The following is a 26204-nucleotide window of genomic DNA, read 5'->3' as shown; positions in this document are numbered from 1 at the left end:
GAGTTTGTTATGCTATTTGAGAAGCTGAAGTAATTCCACAAATATGTAAGCATGACTATATGTGCATCTGTATCTCAAAATCAGTAACCATCGGAGCTAGATTATTCTCCAACCTAGCAAACAAAACCATAATGATCCAGGATTAGTGGGTTATCAATTTAAGTTGTTCAATGAAGGCTAAATTTCAATTTTAAAAACTTGAACATCAACACACTCCTCTCTCCTGTAATTCACAAAACTTGCAGTGGCTTAAAAAACTAAACTGTGAAATAATCTATCTACAAAACACAATAAATTAAGATTTAATGGCATTTTGGACTTAGTCTGTGTTCCAAACTGCAGTTCATTTGAAAAAACATCCATTTCTAGCTTAATTAATTTGATTTTTATCAATAGCTGCTAAATTAAATTCAGATGAAGTATGTATTTGGTGATTATGCTAATCTCTCCACACTGCTACATCCAGGTTATCCAAGTGAATGAAATAAAATCTGTAACTTGTGGGGGAAAAAATTTTTTTTAACAATCTCACCTTCTTGGATTGTTTCTGATTTCAAAAGTTTTATTTTGCTCATATACTGTTTATTTAGTCACTAAACACTAACAGATTCTCAAATCCTTTAGGAGTGAAAAGAACAGCATTCAGCTTCCAGTAATGAGCCAGTAATTCCCAGTCTCACCAACATCACCCAACCAAGCAGGGTTAAAGCAAGTTTTTTTGTTTTGCTCTGTGCTCACACAGGGGAGGAAGCATGATGAAAAATTTGATCCAACTTTTTTTATCAATGGTGCAACTCTGCAGTTTCTTACTCCTCTCTTGCATCCTTCTAGAAACTTCTCAGGATGAAGTTGTACCAAATTCCCAGTTTCCCTCCCATCAGTTTCCTGAGGAGTCAGGACATCACAAATATTAGAACATCTAAATGATTGCATAGCATCACAGCTTTTTAAAAACAAATGCAAGCTCTCACCAGTTGCAACAATTTTGTTGCACACACGTGCATCCCAGCAGCCACCAGATGTAATGCAGACCTGTGTCCATGTGGATTAGTAGCAATAATTCCAGGAGCTCCAAATTACATAGAATAACTTGGAAGTGGTTCTTGGTATTTTGACACCCCATAACCACCTTTTATGGCAACTTTCCAGAGAACCTCCAGCTTGCTTCCACACAGAGCCCTCCTGAACAGCACCAGGACAAAAATAAAACCTTCTAACACCTTTAGCTAAACATTTTTTTTATTAAGATTTTGACTAACATTTTATAGGATTCAATAGATTTGAAGGGCCTGGTTTTCTGATAAAGACTCATTTTCACAAGTTTGTAATACCACTCTGTACTGGGGGTTTTGTTTTGGGGTTTGGGTTTGTTTTTTATTTTGTTGTTGTTGTGGTTTTATTTTTTCTGGTTGGTTTAGATTTTTGGGTTTTTTTTAAGAACTTAACTCAGCCTTCAATCTTGAACATGCAGAGTTTTACATCTGGGATTAATTACAGACATTATGAAACTCCCCACCTGGTGGCTGGTGCAGGTAGTTCAGAGATTTAGCCGGAATTCAGTAAGATTACTGTCCTACCATCGTGGAGGAAAAGGGGCTGATCTGACACAGGTATTTTCCTGGTGACAAATGCCTTGATGAATTGCTTTTAATCTGAAGAACTTTCTAATTGTGTAAATTCAGAGCATTCTGTCAGTGAGTAGGTCTGAATCACACATCTTTGGTTTAACTCATACAGAAAAAGTGACAGCAGCTTCAGCACGCTGTCATCTCCTTGAGAAAGCAATTATAGTAAAATATTACTGTCACAACTCCTCAGTGCATCAGGCAATGGCCAAGGGGCTTTCAGCAGGGGGGCACAGCTCCATCTTACCACTTTAGCTGTCCTCTGGGGCAACTGGACACAACAGTCAAAGTCCAAAAGAAAAGAATATTTTCATTTGATTATCATTAGTATGCTAGTCTGCTTGGAAATGAAATGGATCACAGCAGGACAAATACTCAGTCCATTGGCTTATTTATTTATAGAACAAACCCTGGTGGTACATTATCACACTTCTTCACTTTGTATCAATTTCTGCCTTTTTTGTGGTTAGGGTCATCTAGGAGTTGTTACTGATACTGAGCCCTATCCCTTCTACTGGTCTAGAACAGCAGAACTGTTCAGAATTACTCCGTTTATTCCCTGCTCTATGATGTTATAATTGTCAGCAGAAAGCAACCTTTGCAGGCTATATTATGAACTGTTCCACAAGGAACTAAGCCAATAAAGCCTGGCTTCATATCCAAAATTGCTACATCCCTCCCCTGTCACGAAATACCATCTTGCAAGATCTGCTAACTTGCAATTCTTCCAGCTCCTGCCTCATCTACCAGCTCTGCTGCAGCCTTTCCCTCCGGGGAGCATCAGCACGGCGGGGTGGTGAGGTCCCAGCACACCTGCACACAGCAAGGAAAGGCTCCTGAGCTGCCCCTGCTCACTCCTCCCAGGCTGGCAGCACTACCTGGGGCCTCACCTCCACCTGGCTGCTGATTTTCCACAGCCTTTAGGAATCTGCATCTGTGAGCTCTTTACCAGTCCATCGAGTTTAGCAGCATGGTAAAAGGTTTGTCATCACACAAGCTGTGTTTCCTTGGAAAGGTTGGCCAAAGCCAGCACCCTTTAAAAGCCTCGCATGTAACTCTTTTTATTGCTGCTGCTTTTGTTACTCAGTTTTACACCCCAGCCATGTCAGTGGCTCTCCAGGGGAGAACACTGCTCATTTTATGTACAAGTGGTATAAGACACGAGCTGGCAATCATTCAGCTTCCAAAGAATGGTGTTTTGCTTGTCTTCTGCTTTCAGTCACTCAGCTGCCCTGAATGAAACAACAACATGAAAAATGTTGTTTTGAAAGTACGAATAAAAGAATCCACAACAAAGGTGCATATTGATTTCAGTTCAGAAGAAAATGAAAAATGCTCGCCTGAAAATCCGGATGTATGGCCACTGAATATATAGTCCAAACACATTTCCATTAAGAAAAATCCTACTGGAAAAGCACGATTGAACAATTCAGTTTTAAATACTCCAACTACTTTGAATCGTTTTGTAGAAGTCAATGCCAATGGACTTCCATTTCCACCACAGACTCACACAGTAAAACAGTAGCCGAAGAATGTTTTTTGGTTAATATATAGGCAAGTACATGCTCTTGTTATCAGTTTGATGCTAGGTTTTAAGGGTTTCATTTCGAATTAACTTTCTAACAGCTCTTTCAAAATCATACATTTGGGGGTGCACATGAGAATATGTACAGATACCAAATGATTAACGTGATTGATGTTTAGTTTCTGTAACTCAGCATTAACGAGCCACTGATCACTTATTGTCTCCTAATCTTAGGCACATCAGTCACTGCTGTACTTGTTTCCTTTGGTTTTTAAAATCTTTTAAGCATTTTTAAAACCCTAGGGAAAAAATAAGTGGGTAGCTCATACACAAGAGATCTTTAATTAGATAAAAAGAAAAGTCGGGGCTTCAGAGTCACTTCTCTTTGTAGCAGCTGAAGATCTGCCTCAGAATTTATCCAGCAAAAATACCAGTCTTCAAGCGCCGTAATGAAGAGCTTTGTAATTTCTTTAAGAGCTTGTAATTGGGTGAAAGATAAGTAACACATGCCTTTTGCAAAAAGTTTAGAGGTTTACAGATGAGTAAATTAGCTTAAAAAAATCAGTTCGGGATTTCCTTTGAATTTTATCTATTACTGTCTGCCTGAGTTTTTTGTCTAAACAGAACAAATATTTCTGAGTTATTTATTACAAATAGCATTTGCTATGAAATCTGCCCCTTATTCAGCACTTGGGTACTTCACAACCTGCATTTTCTCCTGCTACATTCATGATATAGACAGCCCAAATGTATTTCAACATTATTCATTTATTATGAGGGGGAAACCCTCACCCTCAGGCTTGTACCTCACACTTTTTAACTTGTGAATGTCTACTTCTCAACAAGATCAACCAGAGAGTAAATGTGCTTCTGCAGTTAGCTCTTGGCAGTGAGATTTACAGTGAGATTCCCAGTATTGCTTCATTTGTAATCTTTGGAATGACTTAATTTCCATCCATTTAGGCACAAGTTCTGAACAATGAGCCACCCTGACTCAGAGTATCTAGAATCTTAGAATGCAGATAAATATCTCTTGTATGTTTAGCTCCTTAGCTTGTAGGGACAGGGAGCATCTCCTGGTTATTTGTACATGATCAAGGAGAGCAGAGACTCCTGTTATACCAAACAATAACAGTTTAAACTTTCAAGCAAATATGGAAATTAAAGCAGCACCCAAAGCTCTATCTCAGCCACACTAATCTTGTGAAAGCAGTGACTCACCTACTAATGGCTTTCCATAAATTAGGCAGCTAAAAATGGGTAGGAAGCATGAAACCATTAACAGTTCCTGTGGTGTAAATTCTCTCACTGCATGTGAAGAAAATCCATGGCAGTAAAAATAAGAGATGAAGGTGTCAGCACCCCTCATGTTTAGATACGCTGTTAATAATTCAAATCTTCCTCCCTTGGAGCGGACGGCTTCAGAATGAATCACTCTACTTCCTTTCTCAAATGAAAACTAAGGTTCTGTTGCTTACTAATCCCAGATGTTTTCTTCCCAGCTATGAAAAGAGAAGTCAAGGTGGCCAATTGTGTTGTTTCACAGTGGAACCCTCCTGCAGCAGCGCTGTGTGTGCTGTCACCTTCCACCCCTCCACACTCCATGGAAATGGCTGATGGCAAAGTGACAATGCCCAACAGAAAAGCCGCTCAGTGCTGTGTGAAACAGGAGATGGAGGAGTCACTGCATTTTTGGGGGCAGCACTCCCCTTTATCAGTTGCTCTGGGCCTGGCAGGAGCAGAGGGTGCCAAAGGCTGCCACTGTGATTGCTGCTTTGTGCATGTGCACCATGGTAAAACAAGGGCTGAAAACTGAAATTTTAGGACCGGTATCTAAACTTAGCTGCTGAACTAAGATAGCACAGTTATACAAAAGCAAAAAAAAACCTCAAAACCACAACCAAAAAATGCCAAAGTGGTGCCAGATGTAACAAGGTGCAGCATTTTCTCATGACACAGAAAGGACCATAACAGAACCTTCTAGAAAAGTTGGGAACAGCATGGGCTCACACAGAGCTGGTAAATCCTATAACAGTTCTTGACATACTGCCTCAGTCACTCTGTGGCAGCTGTCCAATTACACCTGTCCAATTACTCCTTTGAAATCCTGTTGGCATTCTACTACCAAGCATTCTGAATATCAAATACTCAGTTCAAGGTCTCTTCTCATTTCCAGAGTAGAAATATTTCTCATTAAAAACATTTGTTCTATGCAACCCAGGCTTTTTGCTTCTACTTCCCACAACTTCTTGAGTTTTGTTCATACTTCTCCAAACTAAACAAGATCTGAAGACAATAGAAGATGGCAGTGTTTTGCTATTAATAGCTGAATTTTGCACTCATGTTGCTCCATTCCTTCTGGACCATGCACCTACTGAGATCTATTCCTTTATGTAATTCCTTCTCGTCATAGAGATAGATGAGAGATTGCTCTTGCAGTTTGTCCTGCTACCAAACGAGGGAAATTTGCTAGTTTAAAGTAAAACTGTCTCACAAAAGGAAAGGCTTAGAATTTTATTTTTAATTTAGGGGTTTTTTTTTTCATTCAAAGTTGCCTGTGAGCTGGAAGCAACAAATCCTAGTCAGTTTAGCCACTTCTTAGAAGAGCAGAAGAATGCCCACAAAGCCCAGGCAGTTCTAATGGGGTGTGAGGGCTGGGAGAGCAAGATTTCCCAGGGCCTTAATCTCCCTCTCTCCCCATCTGGTAACACACCCCTCCCACAGCATATGGCCACAGGCAAAGCACTAAATGGGATGTGCTGATGAAGTGCACCCTAGTATTGCTATAAATACAATGTTATTGTTATTTACATAAATAAACTTTCCTTCCTTACGGTCACTATACAAATCTGCTGCCTTTATCAAAATAAACTTCTGGAGACAGAAACACGAGAGGCAGGTTTTTTCTTGAAAACTGAAAAGACAAATGAGAAACTGACCCCAGGCAGAGGGCAAGCAGGTGTTGCTGAGAAGCAGTGAATGTTGTTTAGGACTGTCAATAAAGGAAGCAACCAGCAGGTTTGTGGAGATGCAAACTGCTCAAACATTTGGAGCGATAACCCAGAGGGGCGAGCAGCAGCACCTACAGAAGGCTCTGTGTGGCTGAGAGTGTCTCAGTAGATCCAGCACTCTGTATTTAGTGCAGGAGAACCTCATTCAGAACTTCATTTGTGCACTGGTACAAACCCTGGCACTTGTGCCTTGTGCTGAGCTCAGGGAAGGATGGGATATAAATGGGAGAAGTGGGGCCACAGAAGCCCACCCCAGCCCTGGACAAAGCCACTTGGTCTCAGCTTCTGGAGGTTTTTCAAAGGCCTGATTCCCACTGGTGTGTCACTGAGAGGGAGATCCTGGAGGATCAGTCTTTGCTGTGCCACTGAGAGGGAGATTCTGGAGGATCAGCCTTTGCTGCTCAGCTTTAGCTCCTGTTCCTGTGTGCCTGTGACGCATGAACACTGCAGGAGTGAATGGGGCCCATGAACACCTCCAGCAGTGCAGATGTTCTTTGCTAACAGCAATCTGAACAAAAGTTTTTTTCCAGAGCTCTTCACCCATGAACACTTCCTAGCTCACCAGATGGGTTTCTTCCCTTTGCTGTGATAAGCTCCATGTATTTTTGACCCTAGCAGGAGCTGCTCAGACTATTAAAGTGACTTCAAGCACTATTGCCATAATGTCAGGCTCTGGTCAGTCTGACAGGACCTGTTTGCAGTGCAGGGTGCATCAGGCTGCTGCCACCAGCACAGCAAGAATTTAGGACTGCAGCTCCAAGGCTACCTTGACACCACAGAAGTGGAGACTGCACCAGACAGGAAAAAAGTCCCTATTCCCACTAATAACCCTTTAGCTACAACATGTAATCTCAAGCACTTAGCCAGCCATCTAACTACCCTTTATCTCCAACAAAAAACCCTACCCCCTCCTATTCTCCTCTTTTATGTTTGAACTAACTATTTTCTCCAGGTGTCTTTTTATCTTGTCATAATCCATTACCTTTATATGCTTTGATCCTTCCATAGGGAATTTATTTTCTCTCTTCAAAGATCTTTTCTAGTCAGAAGGTATTTTCCCCAGTCCACAGGCTCTGTTCCATTCAGATGTTACAGCATGATGCATTTTTCCCTCCTGCCTTTTATAAATATATATATTTTTTAATTATTATTTTTTTTTAATTTTTGAACAGTTAAGAAATCAAATTTCAAATTAGAACCCAGCAAGTTTACTCGTGGTGACATAAGATGTGGCCTCTGACAAAAAAACTAAAAGACACACATTGTGTACACAGACTGCTGGAGCAAATTCACTGCACAGAAAGTTTTGTGAGGCAAAATAGATACAGGAGAGCAAAGATATTCAAAGGTCAGACTTAGATCAACTGTTGCTACTTTGAAGGAAAATAAACCATAAAATATATTCTATACAGCTACATTTGCCTTAGTTTTCCAAGGAGATTTTAATTCCTCTTTGGTTCATTTGTCAGTGTTTGTATTGTGTAAATCTGTGCAGTGCTGGGGTTGCCAGTGTTGCAAGAATCAATTTGCTTTACTTACATGTACATTACAGACTGGGGACAAGCAGGAAAGAGAAAGATGCTGGATGCCTCCTCTTCCACCTAGAATGGTATGAAACAATCGCTCCTGCTTTGCTGCCATTAAACCCCTACAAATGGCACCTCCACGTGGAGAAGGTGAGCACCAGCAGCACATCCTGGGAAAACCAAAGTATTCCTGGCAAGAAACAAGGACTCTTCAAAGCCAGGTTCCCAAACTGGAACAGGAGCCACCCCAGGGCACTCGAGATGAGGCCCCCACAAAAAAAGATGTTGCCTTCCAGCATTTAAATTTGTCAAGCAACTTCTCCATTTTGGATATTCTGAACAACAAGACAAATTGCCTATCCCAAAACAAGCCATCTAATGCACACACATTAAAAAAAAATACCAGCCTCTCAGGGCTTTATGTCTAAAGACAGAACAAAACAAGGAATTGTCAAACACAACATGCTTGAAATCATAATGCTCACATGTAAAAGAGCTCTGGCACAGCATCATGGAAACTTCTGAACTGAGCTTTCTTTATACACATTTGCACAAAGCAACTGTCTTCATAAACAGCAGCAATTTGAAAAAACATCTGCATGCTCCTGGGCAGAGATGTTTGTTCCCATGCTGAATATCTTCTCACCCAAAATCTCACACTTCTTGTGGAGCATTAACATCTTCTCTCCTAATCCTTGTAAGGACAATTTGTCTTTTTGCTCTCTGAGCTACACACCCTAAGCATTTATCTGGACATGCCCAAGAGCAAGTTCTATGTAAAATCTATGTTGGAAAATAAAAAAAATCACATTGATATTTAGAAATACAAAATACACCACAAATAAAGTGAAGTAAAGGCTTTAAGGAAAAGTAAAGGCTTCTCAAGAAGAGCCCTGCTTTGGTTATGGAAGTACCTATAAGGAGTTCCCAGTTCCAAACAAGCTTCCACTACTTGGGCAATGGTTTAATAATTGAAGATAACCAAAGAAAGTCCTCGAGGTTGGTTCTTTCTTTCTTTCTTTCTTTCTTTCTTTCTTTCTTTCTTTCTTTCTTTCTTTCTTTCTTTCTTTCTTTCTTTCTTTCTTTCTTTCTTTCTTTCTTTCTTTCTTTCTTTTCCCTTCTTCCCTTTGTTCTGGGCCAGAGACAGCAGTAACTTCAAGCTCTGCACACCAGAGAGGCAGAGTGCTGTCTAATGTCACAGTGGGTCGGGCAGTCAGTCTGTCCTTGTGTCCTCCTCACTCAGTCTCCCTGGAGCTGCAGTGCAAAGGGAGCAGCAGCAATCTCCCCTGTCCCAAAATCCTGTGATCCCTGACTCAGCCCTGCCAGGGACACTGCTCATTTTATGTGAACATCAAGGGCTGATGGGCAGACATGGGGCAGCAGCAGAAGCAGAGGCATTGCTCAGGTAAAGTTCCTGCGCACAGAGATTTATCTGGTGCTGCACCTTCAGCAGGGCAGAATTCCTGCTTCTCCTCACTGCACCAGCTCAGTGCAGACACAGCCTTTGGAAAAGCTCTCTGACTGGAAAGGATGGCTGCACATGGCCACCCCTCTGCCTCAGAGCAAGAATATCTAGAGTCCTAGATGCTTACTGAAGAAGTTTGGGGAGAGATCAGGCTTTGCTTGAAATGTCAAGTCTCCATTCTGAGAGAGAATTGTGCTGCTCGGCTTGCTGAGAGGTCACAGCATCTCTCACGTGCCTCATACAAACACAGAGGCACATATGGTGTTCTCCTTTGAGATGTGAGGTTAAAGTAAAAGAAGCCTTGTCCATCATGACAATTCTCAGTTTTCTGTGCTGCTCCCAAAATAAGGATTTACCAGGTTGGAGCTTGGCAGCACAGAAAATGCAAAGGCTTTTGAGAAATTCAAAAGTTCCGTAAGAAAGAGTCAAGGCCCTCACCTCAACTCCTCACATATTCTAAATTAATTTTGTCCTGACCCCAGCCCACATCCAGTCTGTTCTGTTATGAAAGAATGAGCATATTTGCCTAGTTTATTCTCTCAAAGAGACAGCCAAGAAGAACAAATGCAGATTATTCTACTTTGACCAAATTACATGAAATTGAAGCTCAGAGCAGAAGGATTCCCTTTGTTTATCTGACAACACAAAGGAATTACTGCAATCCTGTCTCCTGTCACTGCTGACATGCTCTTGGATGTGTTTCTATTGCTACTCCTTCGTCATTTATGTGCAAAATCCCATCAGCAACCTGCACAATCAGTCTCAAAGCAGCACAAAGACAACAGGAATAAATGTAAGCCATTGAGAAAAATCCTTTCCACCAGAGGAGTTTTACAAATGGTTACTTGTACCCAAACAGTGAAGCACAAATACTCTGCTCCACTTTGAGGAAACAGCTGCCTTTGGTGTAAATAGACAAGAAGTACCAGAACAGACCCAGAGACAAGCACCAGAACCAAAGCACAAAAAGAAAAAGGAAAAGAAAGAAAAGAAGTGAAGTTATAAATTAAATTAACATTTGGTTACTCACTGTTTAGATTTTATTAAATGTTTAATATTTTGCAATATTTGGGGATTTTTCAAATTCACTCAGCCAAGTAAGTAATGCTTAAGTCGTTGGGAGTTACCTTCTGAACTACTCTTTGCTACTTTTTACACTGTTTTTTAATTTCATTTTATGCACTGCTACTGCAGCACCTCAGAGTGAAAGCACCTCGTACAGAATGATTAAGCCCTGAGCTGAGCCTGATCCAGAGTCAGTAGCCATGCTGCTTCTGAGGATTTTGGATTTAACTTCCCACACAGACATGACCTCCTGGACCCCTTTTCCCTTTGCTGCACAGCACTTCATCTCCTAAGGGACTCCAGTACTTGCAACCACCCAGTGCTACCAAATGTAGAATTTCTGCAGTTCCTTCACTTGATACAAGACCTGCAGATTCCTCCAAGACAACAGAGAGTCACTGAGAAATCCTGGTGCCCCTTGCTCACTGCCAGCACACAGGGATCAGGCTGTTCTGGAGAGGAACTCTGCTCTGTGGCTTCCTTGTTTCCTTCTCCAAGGTGCAGGCCCTCTCTGGCTTCTTACACACAAACACTCGGATTCTTATACACAAACAGCACAATTTCTGCCCAAATATTTAGTGTTTGACTCTAATTGCTACGTTTTACTCCAGGTGCCTTCTTTCTGCATGACAAGTTTCACCATCCATGCACTCATGGAACAGGAATGGCTGGGAGAGGCAGATCAGGACTGAACAGGCTTAATTTCCAAAGCTGTGCTGGTGAAGGAGCTCATGAGCAAACAGCTCTCTGTTTGCAGCAGCAAGAAAAATCCCCACTTGCATAGTGCATAACTGGCTTGGCCAGGTGGGGGTTAAACAAGAAAAGCACCTGTCAGCTGTGATTTCTGTTAGGAGATTGTTCTGCTTTGCTGCTAAGACATCTCAGTCTGCGCAGAACTAAATCAAATCTGCTCATTCTCCCCTAGAGTCAAGTGCAGAAAACTGATTGTCACTGCAAGGGCAATGAGCATGCTGAGGGAAAGGTCTTTGCTTTAGCATTGCTGCTGCTGAAGCCAGGTTCCAGTCACACAGATGAAATACAGGAGCCCACATCGCTTCATGTACAAGAAGCAATGGAGACCGATGTGAAAAATGTGATTTCAGTCAGCATGTCAAGATGTATGGGGCATTTCCATTCCCTCCCCCTGTCTCCCTAAAATGTTCAAAACTAAGAAAAAAGCATCAAGGTGTTAAGTGATTTGAAATATTTTTGTACTTCTATCATCTAGTAAATAAAGTTGCTGAAAAATGTCATTGTGTGATCTTCACACATGTGTGGGAGACAGTATCTCAGCTGTCAGGGAATGACTGTACAGCTCCCTGCTGGAAAGAAGAAGTCAAGCATTTCACAAGCAGACTTTTATAGCCTGGTGGGATCTCTGCTGAACACTTGGGATATCCAGGCTGTCAGCTGCTCCCAGGAAGATACCTGCTGATTCATCTTGGCAGGACCCATCCCAAGTGAGCTGTACCCAGATGCCAATCAGCAGAAAGGCTCCCAACCACAGCTCTGACACCAGCTCAGCAAATTCTGCCTTCAAATCCTCGGGTGAGCCAGTGGGATAGAAGTCATCATCAAATCCCAGCCCCCTTTTGACGTGCAGGAAACAGCCCAATACCCAAAGCCACTCAGCTCACTCAGGATGTTTTTGCTGCTATTGATTAAAGCTCTTTGTTCCTTGGCTTCCCTTTCCCCACCTCAATTGTCACCACGGGTGACAGGTGCTGGGTGCAGGGGCAGTCTCTGTGCCCACACTGGAAGTGGACTCTGCTGGAGATATGTGAAGGAAAGAGAAAGGGGAGCCCTTCTCTGTCAGAGCTATCAGCAAACCCAGCTGCAGTTCAGAAAGCTTTCCCACAGGTCAGCCTAAAAGAGTGGAGGGGAGAGAGGGGATGAGAGAGCTTTGTCTCCTTTAGTGTTGTTTGGGATCACTTACAGCAATAAGGAATGTACAGGCTTAGAATTCCCCTCTAAACTCCAAAATAACGTACAAAACACGAACCCATGCATGGGTCTGTGCTGCCAGCAGACCAGGTTTACGCTTTCCAGCAGCAGTGCCCTTTGCCTTGCTGCAGCACACTGCAATTAAGGCCCTGCACAGGGTCAGTCGCTAGCACTATAAAGAGGAGCTATTTTTGTATGTGAATTCAGATGAACAAATGCAATTTCTAACCATTAACCTCCTGAAGTAAGCTTTATCAGCATCCTGATATTTCTGAAATGCTGACACACTGCATGATCAGAGTCTAGAAAAGCAATGAGTACATCACACCAGCTCCCAGAGCCAGCACCCCTGGCGTTGTGTGTGCAGGGGAGGTGCTGAGAAGCCAGGGCAGTCAGTTCCCAAGACCTTTCCTTCATGGATGCACACTTGCTCTTACATAGGCTCCATGCTTCAGCAGAGCTGAGTTCTTTGGGTGGATCATTCACTAAGCTTGAGAGACTGATTCCAGCAAGAAATGCAGTTTGCATGGGAAACTCACTGCTTACCTCTCCTCCAGAGGTACACAGAATCTTGTATGAGGAAGGAGATCTGGAGAGGCAGGGAAAATGCCAGGCTAGGGATCCATCCAGCTCCTGATGATGCCTTAAGATTTTAGCTTTCATAGTTTTCAGATCCTGCACTGCATCAGGGCATAACTGAGCTCCAGACAGAGTGTTAGTGAGCTTTTTTCACATTTTTGCCAGACAAAAAAATCTTTCCAGGCCTGAGATCCAAGGACACCCTACAGCCTCAGGCCCCAAAAGCATAAAAAAAAAAGTGAATTGTGGGGAGCAGACTGGTGGTAAATGACTTCATTACCTGAAGCTGCAGTTGGAGGATTAACTCCTGATGTGTGAATGGACCAAACTTAGATCTGTCTGAAAAGCTCATGACCATTGTTCATTTTGGATGTAGCCTCTGAGGCTTCTGACTACCCCAGGTGTATCTACTGAAGGCCTTTAATAAATCCCCACTTTATTCCCTTAACCTTGTCCAGTCTCTGTTCTAGGGAGCCAGGCCAAGGCATCACCTCCTGCCTTGGCCAATGCACCACTCCTCTCATGTGCTGCTCGTGGCAGGAGATTTCTCCTCTGGTATGGATCTGAACACTGCCACTTGGTACAAGCATATATGGATTTTTATTAAATTAATGACTCTGCTCTGCTGAGGCAGTGTTTGCAGGGCAACAGCACAATGGCTTTTTCCAGACTCTCAGGCACGGTGTAGAGAGCTGGGAGCTGACACCAAACTGGAAAAGACTGCATTGAAGATGAAAGATGAGAAAGGTCGCTTGCACAGGAGTCTGGGTTTTGTTCTCCATGGGAAGAACACAAACTTTTGCATTCAAGCCAGATTTAATCATGCATTCCAGTGATCTGCATTTTTCTAAGCTCCTACCTTCCCTCTCTTCCTGAATACCATAGGTTTTCCCATTCTATCAGAGGTGGCATCCACTGCCAATGGGTTGAAAATCAAAGTTATCATGGATGAAACATTCAGATCTTGAACATTTGGGAAACATCCAAATGTTAGTTTAATTAACTTGAACATATTCAATTTTGATTGACCTTTACAAACAGAATCAGAGAAGCACCGAGGCTGGAAGCAAGCTCTGGAGATCATCTAGTGCAACCATCTGTTCAGAGCAGAGCCCATTAGATGGACTGGCCCAGGACACCATCCAGTCAGACCTTTCATTATCTCCCAAAATAATTTTCAGAACATCTCTCCTCAACACAGGCACTCTGTAGTCCTTCAAGAAGTTATTTCAAACCAAATTTTGCAACTTCATTTCCTAGAATGCAAAGAAGTCTTTTGACAATTTTATAGCAACACATTTTCCAAGCCAGGAAATAAGAAAAATGCTTTTGCTACAGTGACTGCATTTTTAATACCATTTGCTTTTCACATTTCAATTACCAATTAAAAATTTAAAATTTCAATATATAAATTTCCATCTGGATCTTGTGTAAGCATCTTAAAAGAAAGCCAGCACCTATCCAGTATCACGCACTAAGAAGAGTTCAATACAACACTTATCACTGTGTGTTTCTTCTCTTAAACTCTTTTCTAGACCATGTAAGGAGTTCTGGAAATGTTTTTTTGCCTACTTGGACTCCAGCACATGGAGACCATTGGATGAGACAGGATCCATGAGAGCCTCTGGGATGCTCCCACCACCCAGCAGCTCTGGTTGGGTCTCTGGGGTGCTCCCACCACCCACCAGCTCTGGTTCTGCCTCCAGCTACTTGCAAAGCTGTGTGGTTTCAACAGGTTTCAAAATAATGAAACCTCCAGTGAAGGTCACAGCACAGACTCCTCACAAACACAAACTTTCTGCTCTCTGGTGTTTCCAAATGTGCTGTGACCACATACTGGAAACCATTGCAATACATCTACTGGTTTACACTGAAAGTGCACTGCAATAGATGAGAATGTACTTTAAAAAAATAATGAAAAACAAACCAAACTAAACACAACTTCTGAAACATTATGGGGTTTATTTTCTAAAAGGTGATCATAGGAGAGTCTCTACTTTCCAGAAGAGTTTTCTTTTGATGCTATGATACTGAGTCCAGGTGTAAGATAAAACACATGATAAATTAAATTTTTCTCTCATTTATTCTGAAATAATACTATTAATAATACATTTTCTTATTAAATTTTTCATCTGAAAAGATCAAGGAACTGGACCATGTAATTCAGATCATTTGGTCAGAAACTTCCATTCTAACTATATCACTCAGTACAGAAGCAGCAATACAACTGCAAACAACAAAACACTTGCAAAGGTACAGACAGCTCTATTTGAACGAGTTACTTACTAATTTACACTGAAAAAACACAAGGTTGTCATAGCTGAGCAGTTAAACCCCACCTTGCAATCATTTGATGGTTCTTCAGTGAATAATGGAAAAGGGTTTAGAGTGCTCAACCAAAAAAAAAAAATAATTGCATCATTGAAGAAACCCAGGCTGGTTAATTGCAGGTAATGGCCATGAATAATGACAGCAGAGAGTGCTGAATGACGTAGGAGAGAGAATATTCTGTCTTTGAGTTGTAATTGTTTAACATAAACAGTTTGGTCAATCTGAACTTATTTGTGACTGTCTGTGCTGGAACTGTGAACATTTGGCTAAAGCTGCCAGGGAACAGCTTCCATGGGTTCTGCATCCCACAAAGGGTGACAGAGGAGCATGTTGGTTTTCAGTATTTCTGATTTCTTTGTCTAGTGATTAATGACTCAAATGCACAGAGCTGATAGCTTGCTGGACTGGTCACTCTCTCCTTTTTCCTCCTTCCACCCTTTTCCTTGGAAGTGGCTACTTCGTAGAAAACCCAGTAGGAGTCAAGGAGAGGAAGAACACTGAATCCATTTCTTCCCTCCCCTCAACCCTGCCTCATCCCCCAACCCAGGAATGTTCTGTACACACCTGCACACAAACATGGCTTTGCCTGCTGCTCTACAGCATGATCACTGATTCTTCAGGAAGACATTAATTATGGAAATAGCTCCCAAAAAAAGAGAAGTGTTCCTTTGCCAGACCAATTCATCTTCTGCTGCAGCCACTCTCAGTGTCCTGTGAGTCACTCCACAGCTGGAACTATCTGTGAAAAATGCCTGGGAGCCAAGGGAACAAGCTGTGGCTGATGCACAGCAGAACGAAGGAGAGCTAAGTCACAGGGAAAGGGACCACCAAACTGTGTGTATTTGGGTTTAATCTACTTAATATTAGCCTGTTTGGAAGAATGTTTATTAGGACACAATCTTTGCCTATGCTTGTCACATATCATTCCTAATAGCTCCCTTTTTGAGATTACTTTCTTGGATGAGGCCCTCACAACACCACACTTTGTTTGAAAGTCTACACTTTCAAACACTCACCACCCAAATATCCAAAAGATTTATGACTTACTTGGGCCACCCTTATTTCAAATGGCAAGTTGGGTGTATCAGGAATAACAATTCACGTGAGCTGGAAATATTTCTTTCTATTGTAATACATGAAGTTGATCTGTGTCTGCATGGTGCCACAAGAGAGCAAGTGGAGGCAAGCAAACAATGAGTAAAACACATGAATCCCTCTGGTGATGTCTCCAGGCAGCAGATTAAACAGCAGCTCCTATTCTTACACCCTTACTTCAAGCTCTTACTCAGAGCTGTGAGCCTCAGAACCAGCACACAAGTCAGAAAAGAACTGTGCTGAAAATGGGATGCTTTCCACTTCTCAACATCCTCTTCTCATGCACACAGCCCTGCTGCTCTGAGAACAGCCTGGTTATTTTCACTACAAGCTCCATTTCACCCCTTAGATGAGAAGAGCAGCCCATTCCTCCACAGCCACGTGTGAACAGTCTCAAACCATCAGCCTCTCTGGCTCGGCTGCAGAGAGGAGGGAGAATGCCAGAAAGTGTCACTCCTGAACTTGGCCTGGCTGGGTCTGAGGCAGCTGGCCACCAGGTGTAAAACCCTGAGAGCTCCAGGGGACCCACATCTTCCTGCACAAAGGATTTATGGAGCTCTTGTGGAACATTTCTTAGGGAACACAGGCACAGCATGGAACAGCTGCACCACTTAGAACTGTATCCCTCCATTTCATGCTGGTTGGACTTTCCTAGGACATGCACTGGCTGTATGCACTTTTGTAAGGCACTGAACTCCCTGAAAGTGGTGGATCAGTACTGTGAAGAGGATTATACTGAGTTATTTGCCTCTGCTGATCAGTATGAGAGAAGGGCAAGGAGATTTTGACAAGTTCTATAAAATTATACCCACAAAAGCAGAGCTAAGTACTGCTCCACAAACAACAGGAGACAATGGTCATGACATTCTTCTCAGAGAAACTGAATAAGACATTCAACCAGAACAGACCCATTGCTACTGCTGCAACCATTGTCATCCCCCCATCCTCTCCTTGCTGCTCTAAAACAGGCAGAAGGATAATTTTTTTCAGGAAACTCTAACTGCTACCCTAGGACTGAGATGCAATTTTGCCCCGGGGAGAGCCAGGTGCTTTGCTTTGCTGCTTGTCTCACAAAAGCTGTCCCCTGCAATGGGGACATTTGTGCTGGACTAATGCAATCAGAAGCACCCTGCTGTCTGGTCACTGGCCTGGCTGTGAACAGCAGATGACACGATGCCTTGAGCTGCTGTTGTACAGGGGTACCCATTGAGTTGTGACCACTGTAAAACCAAAACTTCACCTGCTGCTCTTGGCCTGTTTTCCAGCAAGGAACAGAGCTCAGAAGCACCTCAACTTTGAGCACCATTTTGTCCTTGACTGCTTCTCACACGTCCTCCAAATGGGTTTGCGTGCTCTTCCTCACACCTGGAAGAGTTTTCCTAGCTGTACTGGCGCTGTTACTGCCAGTTAAAGGTTAGCTGTACTAACCTTTCTCTGTTCTTGCTTTAAAACCCTTTTATGTCCTTCTCCTTTCATTCAACCTTTTGATGTTACAGCTTCCTCTCCCCTACCTGTGTAAATGTGAAAGTTACCTGAATGGATCTCACCTGCCCTGGGTTGTGCTCACTGAGAGGCCACAGGGACAGATTCTCACCTGATGTGAATCATGCAGGTCTGCTGGGGTGATACACAATCATGGATCACAGAAAACATAGTGAATAAGGAACACAAGTGTGAGATCAAGCAGAGTCTGCTCCCTGTCAGCTCCAAACCAACTGCTTCCATATGCTGTATGGTCCAATGCAGAGCTCCTCTCCTCAGGACACTACAAACTGAGCAACTGGACACCTTACTGAGAGAACAAAACCCACTGGGAGTCAGGACACAGAGAGAAACTCCCCAGGATCAGACACTCCCTAAGCTGGAAGCAGGGGAAGCATTCTGGGAACACCTGGGCACACCCACTGCACCTTCCTGAGCAAACCCTGCCAGCTGCTCAGGGCAGAGCACGCTGGGCTGGGTGGGGCTGGCACCTGGCCCAGGGCAGGAGCTCCTTATCCCAGCAGTGAAGTCACAGCTACGTGATGTCAGTGCGGGTCTGGACAGGCACAGGAGGAGCCCAATGCTCCCACTGCTGGAACAGCAGCCGAAGGGACCTCCAGAGTGTTTGGTGCTCACCAGCAAGTCAGTACAGCTGCTGCTGCAAGTCACTAATCCACACTCACCTCTGCTGTTCAACATCAACTCAGCAGTCACTGGGACATGACACTCATGGAGGTGCTCAAAGGAAAGGTTCCATCACAATAACTGTGAAGATTCCATTACAATAACAGTGAAACAGAAGCCAACTGATACTGCCAATGACAAGCTGCTTGTTTGTCTTGGGTTTCCTTTTGATTATCAAACTGAAAGTCCATTTGGCCAAATTAGAGAAAAACTGCTTCCCCGTTTTCCTCTAATTTTTGTCAGAAGTCTGATGTAAAGCTCCTACAGAAGAAGTATGACCAAGTTATATCAGTATCACCCTTTCTACTTCATTTACAAATGCTCCCATAAAAACCTACATACACCAAGACTGAAACACACACAGATTATGTTAAACATTATCTGATTGTTGCTTAGTGTCAGAACAGCTCTGATTGTACAAAACTGCAGCAGCAAACTTGCATATTAATCTCTGAGAACAGCTCACACAAATAGAAGTGTTTGATGTCATAATCTGGCTCAATAGACACACAGCTAGGCAACAGGAGCCTACAATGGACTGGCTTTAACTGTCAGACTGGTGTTTGCATAAGAAATCTTCTTTTAGAAAGTTATTTTTTTGACTTACAAGGTGTTCCTTGCTTTGGAAATATTTTGGACAACACGAACAAAAGCTTCTTGTCTTGAAATATTATATAGGAAACAACATTAAAGACAAAAGCTAACATTTCAGAATATGTGATTGTAGATGCTATTTTGAAAATGCCTCCTGAAGAGCAGTTGGTTATTGGAAATATATTTTAGGAGTAATTTAATCACAGACTTCCTAGACAGTGTGCACTCCTCAGGCTCTCTGAATCAACCAAGCTCCAGTTCTTACAAGATCACCCAGTACCTGCACAAATGACTGCTTGTTTGAGACATCTTGGGTTCTCCCTTAGGGTCACCGGGAATGAGCAATGAATTGAGGCCATAGTAAAATGATGCATTCAGCTGCCTGAATCCTTTTGTGAATGAAGAGGGGTCTGATCAATTCCTATTTACCTCAGCACACTTCTGGTTTCCGAATGGACTTCGGGGGTTTCATCACCGCCTCGTAGAGGACGTTAATGCTTCCCTTAATGCTCCATGTAAAAACTTGGAATAGGTGTTCGGAGAGATGGGAAGAAGGAACAGATTACTATCAAGCACTACTGACAGGAAACCATTGGCACTGGAGAAGGTGAGGCTGGGCCGATCAGACAGAACCGTCTGAGAGCGACCATTTCACCGAGCACTGAAAACAAACAGGACCCGCTCGCTGTGGAGCAGCAGCGCTCAGTGACTCATGCTATTGAACAACCCTGCCTCGAACCTGTTGAGGCTTGGCCCAGCCTTCCATTTTCAGCATGAATCCCACTAGAAACGTGTCGGAAACCTCCTGGGCTGCTGGATAACCACAGAGGGAGCCCATCCGTGCACTCAGGTGCCCGGCAGCAGCAGCAGCAGCATCAGGTCAGACGGGCGGTGCTGCCGCAGCTACGAGCGCAGAACCGGCCGAGCCCCCCGCCCTGGGAGCCGTGCCCACCCCTGGGAGCCGTGTCCATCCCCTGGGAGCCGTGTGCATCCCCGGCCCGGGAGCCGTGTCCATCCCCTGGGAGCCGTGTCCATCCCCCGGGAGCCGTGTCCATCCCCTGGGAGCCGTGTCCATCCCCCGGGAGCCGTGTCCATCCCCCGGGAGCCGTGTCCATCCGTGGGAGCCGTGCCCATCCCTGGGAGCCGTGCCCACCCCCACCCCGTGTCCATCCCCACCCCGTGTCCGTCCCCGCCCGTGCCCTGCGGGGCAGCAGCAGGTGCCGGCTCCGTGCAGCGCTCGGGGTCGGTACTCACATGGCGAGGGGCGAGTGGCGAGCGGCGAGCGGGCTGCGCTGCCTCCCTCTCCAGCAAAGATGGCTTTCGGCTCCGCGCCTGCTGCCAGCCGGCTCCTACTGTTGTAGGCTCTGTTGTTGGCAGAGGAGGGGTAGGCACCGGCTACTGAGCATGCCTGCGGCTCGCATCACAGGGTGGGGAGCGAGGCTCGGCTCGGGGTGCCCCCGCACAGCCCCAGCCGGCGGCAGCGCTCCCGGAGCCAGGGCAGCCCCGCTCCGAGCGCTGGGTGTGGCCCCGGAGCCGCCTCACTGCGGCCGGGGTGCGGTGAAAAGCGGCGTGTGTTTCTCTAACCACCTTCCTTCTGCCTCTCCTCGCTAGACAGAAACATTTTTAAAAGGAAGAGAATGACGGAAGGTGCCGCCGTTCAATCGCTGCTGTCTTGGGTGAGGGCTTGTGAAGGAAAACCCGCAGAGCAAATCCAGAGACAGATAAACTACCAGATCAAGCACTGATTCTGGCAAGGTTGTGTCTCAGATGAAGAACAGCCCTCGCTTCTGGTTTAGACATCACCTCGCACTCAACCTCAATCCGGGCATCCAACCTCACTCTCCATGAACATCAGCACTTTCCTTGCATGCCCCATCTCCCTGTGCAGAACAAAACTTACTCTGAAACAGCGTATGTTCCTCTGCATTTAAACCAAGGCCTTCACACATAAACAGAGGTGAAGCAATAACAAGTCTTCATGGTTTTTCAAGAAGTGGCATTGAACACTGCTGTCCCAATGATACCTTGTTCACTTGTAAAAAGATACTGCACCTGTCGCTGCCTTCCCTAATTTTCCCTGGGCAGTCAGCACTGGCCATTCAAACCAGCTTCCACTTTGAGTAAGGCAAGTAGCTTTTCTAAGTATCTAGACCTCAAATCTTGGGGTGCTTGCTGAGAATAAAGTGCAACAGCGTCATCAGATCAAATCTGTGTTTTCTGTTGTGGAAATCTAAGAAAAGGTGAATTGTTCTCAAAGCAACAGGCAAAGGTGCTGCAGTTACTAGGGGTGAGCAAGGCATCAATCACAATTTCTCAACTTGTTGTCAACCAGCTGAGTATTTTCATGCAGAATGTAGCCAGGGAATGTGACAGCACCCACAGCCCAGACACAGGACACTCAGCTATTGCCCAAATCCTGGCTCAGATATTATCACAGCCTGATTCAGATGCAAGCCATGGGCTGTCAGCTCTGAAGGCATCCAGCTCCTTGGGGAACTATGGAAATACTCAGAGTGACAGTCACGGGAGCCTCTCTCCCCTCTCCTCTGCTGCCTGAGAACTTGCTCACTGCATTGAAGTGGTATCTCCTTACACTGGAGGGTGATCCTGTCTCTGTTGCTGGAACCAAATATCTGCATGAATTAATAAATGTCCCTTTGAGCAGCACTTCGAGCCTTTTGCTCACATATCACACTCATAAGAGCCTGGTCCTAAGAAACTTTTCCTGATGGAAGTAGAAAACACTTCAAAGTGTATTTTCTCTATGTAAAGATGGAGTTTCAACCAATTGGTACGCCCTGATGACAATCAGGACATTCCCAACTACAGTAATTTCACAACCATAAGGCGCACCGGACTATAAGGCGCAATTTTTTTTGCCGCGAAGATCCGTGCCGCGTGCAACAAAGTAATGGATTAGTAACAGAATCCCAGATCGTGGAGTTTACTGGCATGTGCTCAAATTGGAAACATTTTTCACAGATTGGTGTAGCCTTTAAACGCAGCCCCAAGCGCCCTCCCCGTGCGCGGGGCCCGGCACTCCCGCCCACCCCTAGCTGGTGAGGCGGGGCTTGGGGCAGCCGTGGCTCACACCTCGGGGTTGCTGAGGTTCAGGGCGGCTTGGGACCGCCCGTGGCTCGGGGCGGCGCTGCCCGCTCCCTCTCTCCCTGTGCAGCTCCTGCTGGCCGGGAGCTGCCCGCCCCCTCTCTCCCTGTGCAGCTCCTGCTGGCCAGAGGCCAGGTGGTCCCTCTCGGCCCACACGGCTGCCGCTGGCTGGGGGCTGGCCGCTCCTGCCCCCCCTCGCGGCTCGGCTCACGGCTCGCACTTTTTTTTTGCAGCAAGGAACTGAGCTGCGTGCAACAAAGTAATGAATTACTGGCAGATTGCAAACATTTTTCACAGACTGGCATAGCCTTTGAACGCAGCCCCACATGCCCTCCCCGTGCCGCGGGCCTCTGCACTCCTGCCTGCCCCCAGCACCAGCTGGCGCAGCTCGCAGCTCCTGGCTACCACCGCACGGCCACAGGTCCTGGCTTCCCCTGCCCAGCGGTCGCAGCTGCCACGGGCATAAGCACTCCCACCTGGCACTGGCTGGTGCGGCTCCTCCCCCGCACCGCCCACGCTGTGTCGGTGGTGGTGGCTGCTCTCTCCCTCGTTCTCCGCACCGCCCGCACCATGTCGGCAGCAGCGGCTGCTCTCTGCCTCCTTCTCCACACTGCCTGTGCCGTGCTGGCAGCGGCAGCTGCTCCCTGCCTCCTCCTCTGCACCGCCCGCACCGGGCCAGCAGTGGCGGCTCCCTCCTTCCCCGCACAGTGGCTGGGGCCGGCTCCCTCCCTCCCTGCACGGCTCCTGCCGGCCGCGCCCACCTGCTGCCCTCGCGACTCGGTGCTCCTGCAGCACCACCCCCCCATTGTGGCTCACACTTCCGGGGTGGCAAATGTCGCAACTTTGTAGATCAGACAAGGTGCACCGGACTATAAGGCGCACTTCTGGGTTTGGGCTGAAATTTTAGTCAAAAGGGTGTGCCTTATAGTGGTGAAATTACTGTACCTTCAAGCTTTATCCATCCACAGATTACTTAGCTCAGCACACCTCATCTGGGATTCCCACGTAACCCTTTCCTCCTGAGGAGAGTTTACTTTTCAGGTATCCTAGACAAAGATACATTTATATCATATACTATACACATATGATAATTTATATGATACATTTATATGGTTATTTATGTGGTGCCACAGCATCACCCACACTTAGGCTTGCACCAAACACAGGCACCACCTGCTGCCAGGGACATTCTCACCCTCATCTTCAAACCCAAGCCACATCTGAAGATTGAGAAAGTGACGAGTCATGCCTGGCTTGTCACACCAGGAGCTTCTGGGACAGAGAGTCCTTGCCCCAGACCTTTCTGCCCTTTCTGTGGTCTCATTTCCAGTCATTTCTACAACTACATGCAGGGTGGAACAAGTACTCATGCTTGACCAAAGCTCACAAGCTCACTCAAAACATGCAAACAAACAAAAAACCTACCAACCAACTAACAACGAAATACCAAAAAAACCCTGGAAGGCTCCAAACCCAACATACTGAAATGTTTTTTTTACAAACTATCCAGAGCAAATGATGCAGTGTTTGTGCTGACCCCATGCCAGCTTTATCTTGATTGAAGGGGAACAGAAAATGCTCACACAAGCATAAAGGTGAAATGGCAGTCAGGAGAATTAGAAATCAGAAATTAGCAGAAGCATTACAATACAGGGAAAATACCTCAGACCTTGTGAGCACAGTGCAGAATGAGCTGAAGTTACACCAGTGCCCCACATCATATGGCCATGGGGCCCTCCAGAGTGGTACCAGGGAGCTCTCAAAACCAAATTAAACAACATCATTGCACTATAGCTTCTAAAAAAAAGAATTTCCTACCAGCTAATGAAGGCATCACTATTCCAATCCAAGACGGCTCATGATCCTGAGGAAAATCCACAGTTAATCTGGGGGACATGTGCTTTAGCCCTGCATTTCCTGGAGCCTGTAGACTGCCATTAAAGGCCACCAAAGCCTTTGGTGTTAGAAGAGATGCAGAGACACCCTGTGGTGGCAAAAATAATAAGAACAGAATTAGTTCAAACAGCTTAAAATTCACTTAAGTCACAGAACTGAGTCAGAAAATCTGCATCCTGGGGACACAGAGAAATTGTTCCCCAGTTGCTGTTCAGGTACTTTCCTCTCTCCAGACCTCTTTTCCTGTCCGGCATCTTTTGCTCTGTCTTTTTGCACTGCCACAAAGATTTTCCCTCTTATTCTGTTTGGTATAATGCTAACAGCAGGATCAGGGCTACTGCAGTTGAAGGAATGGCTATGGAAATGCTCCACTTTTGGAAAATAACATCCTGGACCTTCAGCCCATCCCTCTTGGGCAAGAAAACAAAAAAATCTGCTTTGTAAACTATTGGTTTTTCACCTCATCCATAAGTTCATATTTTGCCCCGAAGCAAAATTCTGTCTATGAAGGCAGTTTCAGACCCACCAATAGACTGCTGAGGATGTTCAAGAATGAAAGCCACCAACAACCATCATCAGTGGAAATCAATTCTGGCATCTGGAGTCTTGCAGGTGCTAGAGCTTGCTTATAATTATCTAAGGCCAACCTGGAGACGGAGCTCTGAGACTCCTGAAAATGTTCTGTACTGCTATTACATGATCTTCACCTGAGGGAAAGGTACAGTAATTTCACGACTACAAGGCGCACCCATTTAACAAAAATTTTCCCTCGAACCCGGAAGTGCGCCTCAGAGTCCGGTGCGCCATTTCTGATGGACAAAGTTGCAAAATTTGCCAAACTGGAAGTGAGGGCTGTGAGCCATGGGGGGAACCGGAAGTGCCACGGCAGCCGGCTGGGGGCGGGCCCGGAGACCAATGGCTGCCGGGTTGAGGCGGAGCCTCGGCCAGCAACTGCACGGGGTGAGCTGGGGTGGAGCCTCGCTGCAAAAAAAACAGTGCGCCTTATAGTCCGGTGCGCCTTATGGTCGTGAAATTACTGTATTTTCTCACAGATCTGCAAGTAGGATCCCCATTCAGAAGAGTCATCATGCAGGTTTATGGTCATCCATTGGTTTATGGACTCCCTGCACAACAGAATAGATCTCAGGGCCAGCCACAGTAACACTGGTATTAATCACTTTGGCTCACAAAACAAAACATCATTAGTGCTAAATAAGAAAGCTGAGAGCAATTACTTGGTTTATAGAAAGCAATGGTAATTAAGTTTCACAAGATTTAAGCAGAAAAGAAAAGCGAGGCAAATAAATCAATTATTCACACGCTGCATTCTCAAATCTTCTGATCTGGCAATGCAATTAAACAAAGTATAGGAGGAATTCCCACTAAAACATCAGAACTTATGACAGTGGAAACTCAACATAACCAGACAAATTCATCTTTAAAAGAGAAATTAGATATTATACGTGCCCAAAGTACAATTTTTCAAAAACTATTATCTTAAAGGATTAAGAAAATATCTATTGTAGCTATCTTCAATCCTTTGTCACCAAGGTTTACATGTTTATTTTCAATGCTTCATTTTCTTCTCTTGAATTATTAGACAAGTGGAATTGTACTGATTGACCCAGCCTTTGCACCTTTTTTCTCAGAAGTAAGGCAGACTCCTGCCTGCCCAGTTGCTGAATTTATTAGCCACAGGTGGTCTGTTTTGCAGAACTTCACCTCAGCACCACTGTATGCCTAAAACAGGTCTTGAATTTGCAGATTTTTTTTGTCACAAATTAAAACCCCAAGTCTGTATTTGTGGGGTGTGTAATTTTCTTTCACTCACAACTTCTATTCATTACTTCACAGCATATTAGTGCTTTAGTGGTATTTTCCTTTTCCAGGTCTGTGAGGTGTTTGTAATTCTTTTCATAAACTATCTTTTCTGCCATTTCTGTGAGAGATCCAGGTCCAACTTGAGTACCTGCCAGTAATTCGTTACTTTGTTGCACACCGCGCGGCTCCTCACTGCAAAAATAGAGTGCGCCTTATAGTCCGGTGCGCCTTTTATGATCTACAAAGTTGCGAAATTTGTCGACTCCCCGAGGTGAGCCTTATAGTCCGGTGCGCCTTATGGTCGTGAAATTACTGAATTTACAGTGCCTTGCTGATGGGTATTAATGGACAATTTTGAAAACTTTGCAGGTGTGTTTGCACAGTGAGGCCCAGTGCCTTCTGCCTGTGTGTGTCCCTATGGTAAAAACTGGGTACAGGGAACTCTGCTTAAAAGTC

The 26204-nt window shown here is 44.9% G+C and overlaps 1 protein-coding gene across 1 annotated transcript in view; it reads right to left on the bottom strand.

Annotated features, from left to right (window-relative positions):
* LOC117000632 (vesicle-associated membrane protein 2-like) overlaps positions 1–20448 on the bottom strand; it is a 54876-nt gene extending 34428 nt beyond the window's left edge. The window contains exon 1 of the mRNA XM_033068446.1: positions 20181–20448. Coding sequence (XP_032924337.1) covers positions 20181–20182 — 2 coding nt within the window. The 5' untranslated portion in view covers positions 20183–20448. The remainder of the gene's footprint in view (positions 1–20180) is intronic.
* Between the last annotated feature and the right edge of the window lie 5756 nt (positions 20449–26204).

The sequence above is a fragment of the Catharus ustulatus genome, chromosome 10 (genome assembly GCF_009819885.2).
Source record: "Catharus ustulatus isolate bCatUst1 chromosome 10, bCatUst1.pri.v2, whole genome shotgun sequence".
Lineage (NCBI taxonomy): Eukaryota > Metazoa > Chordata > Aves > Passeriformes > Turdidae > Catharus > Catharus ustulatus.
The sequence above is the reverse complement of the archived record's forward strand: the minus strand, read 5'-3'. Positions and strand labels throughout refer to the sequence as shown.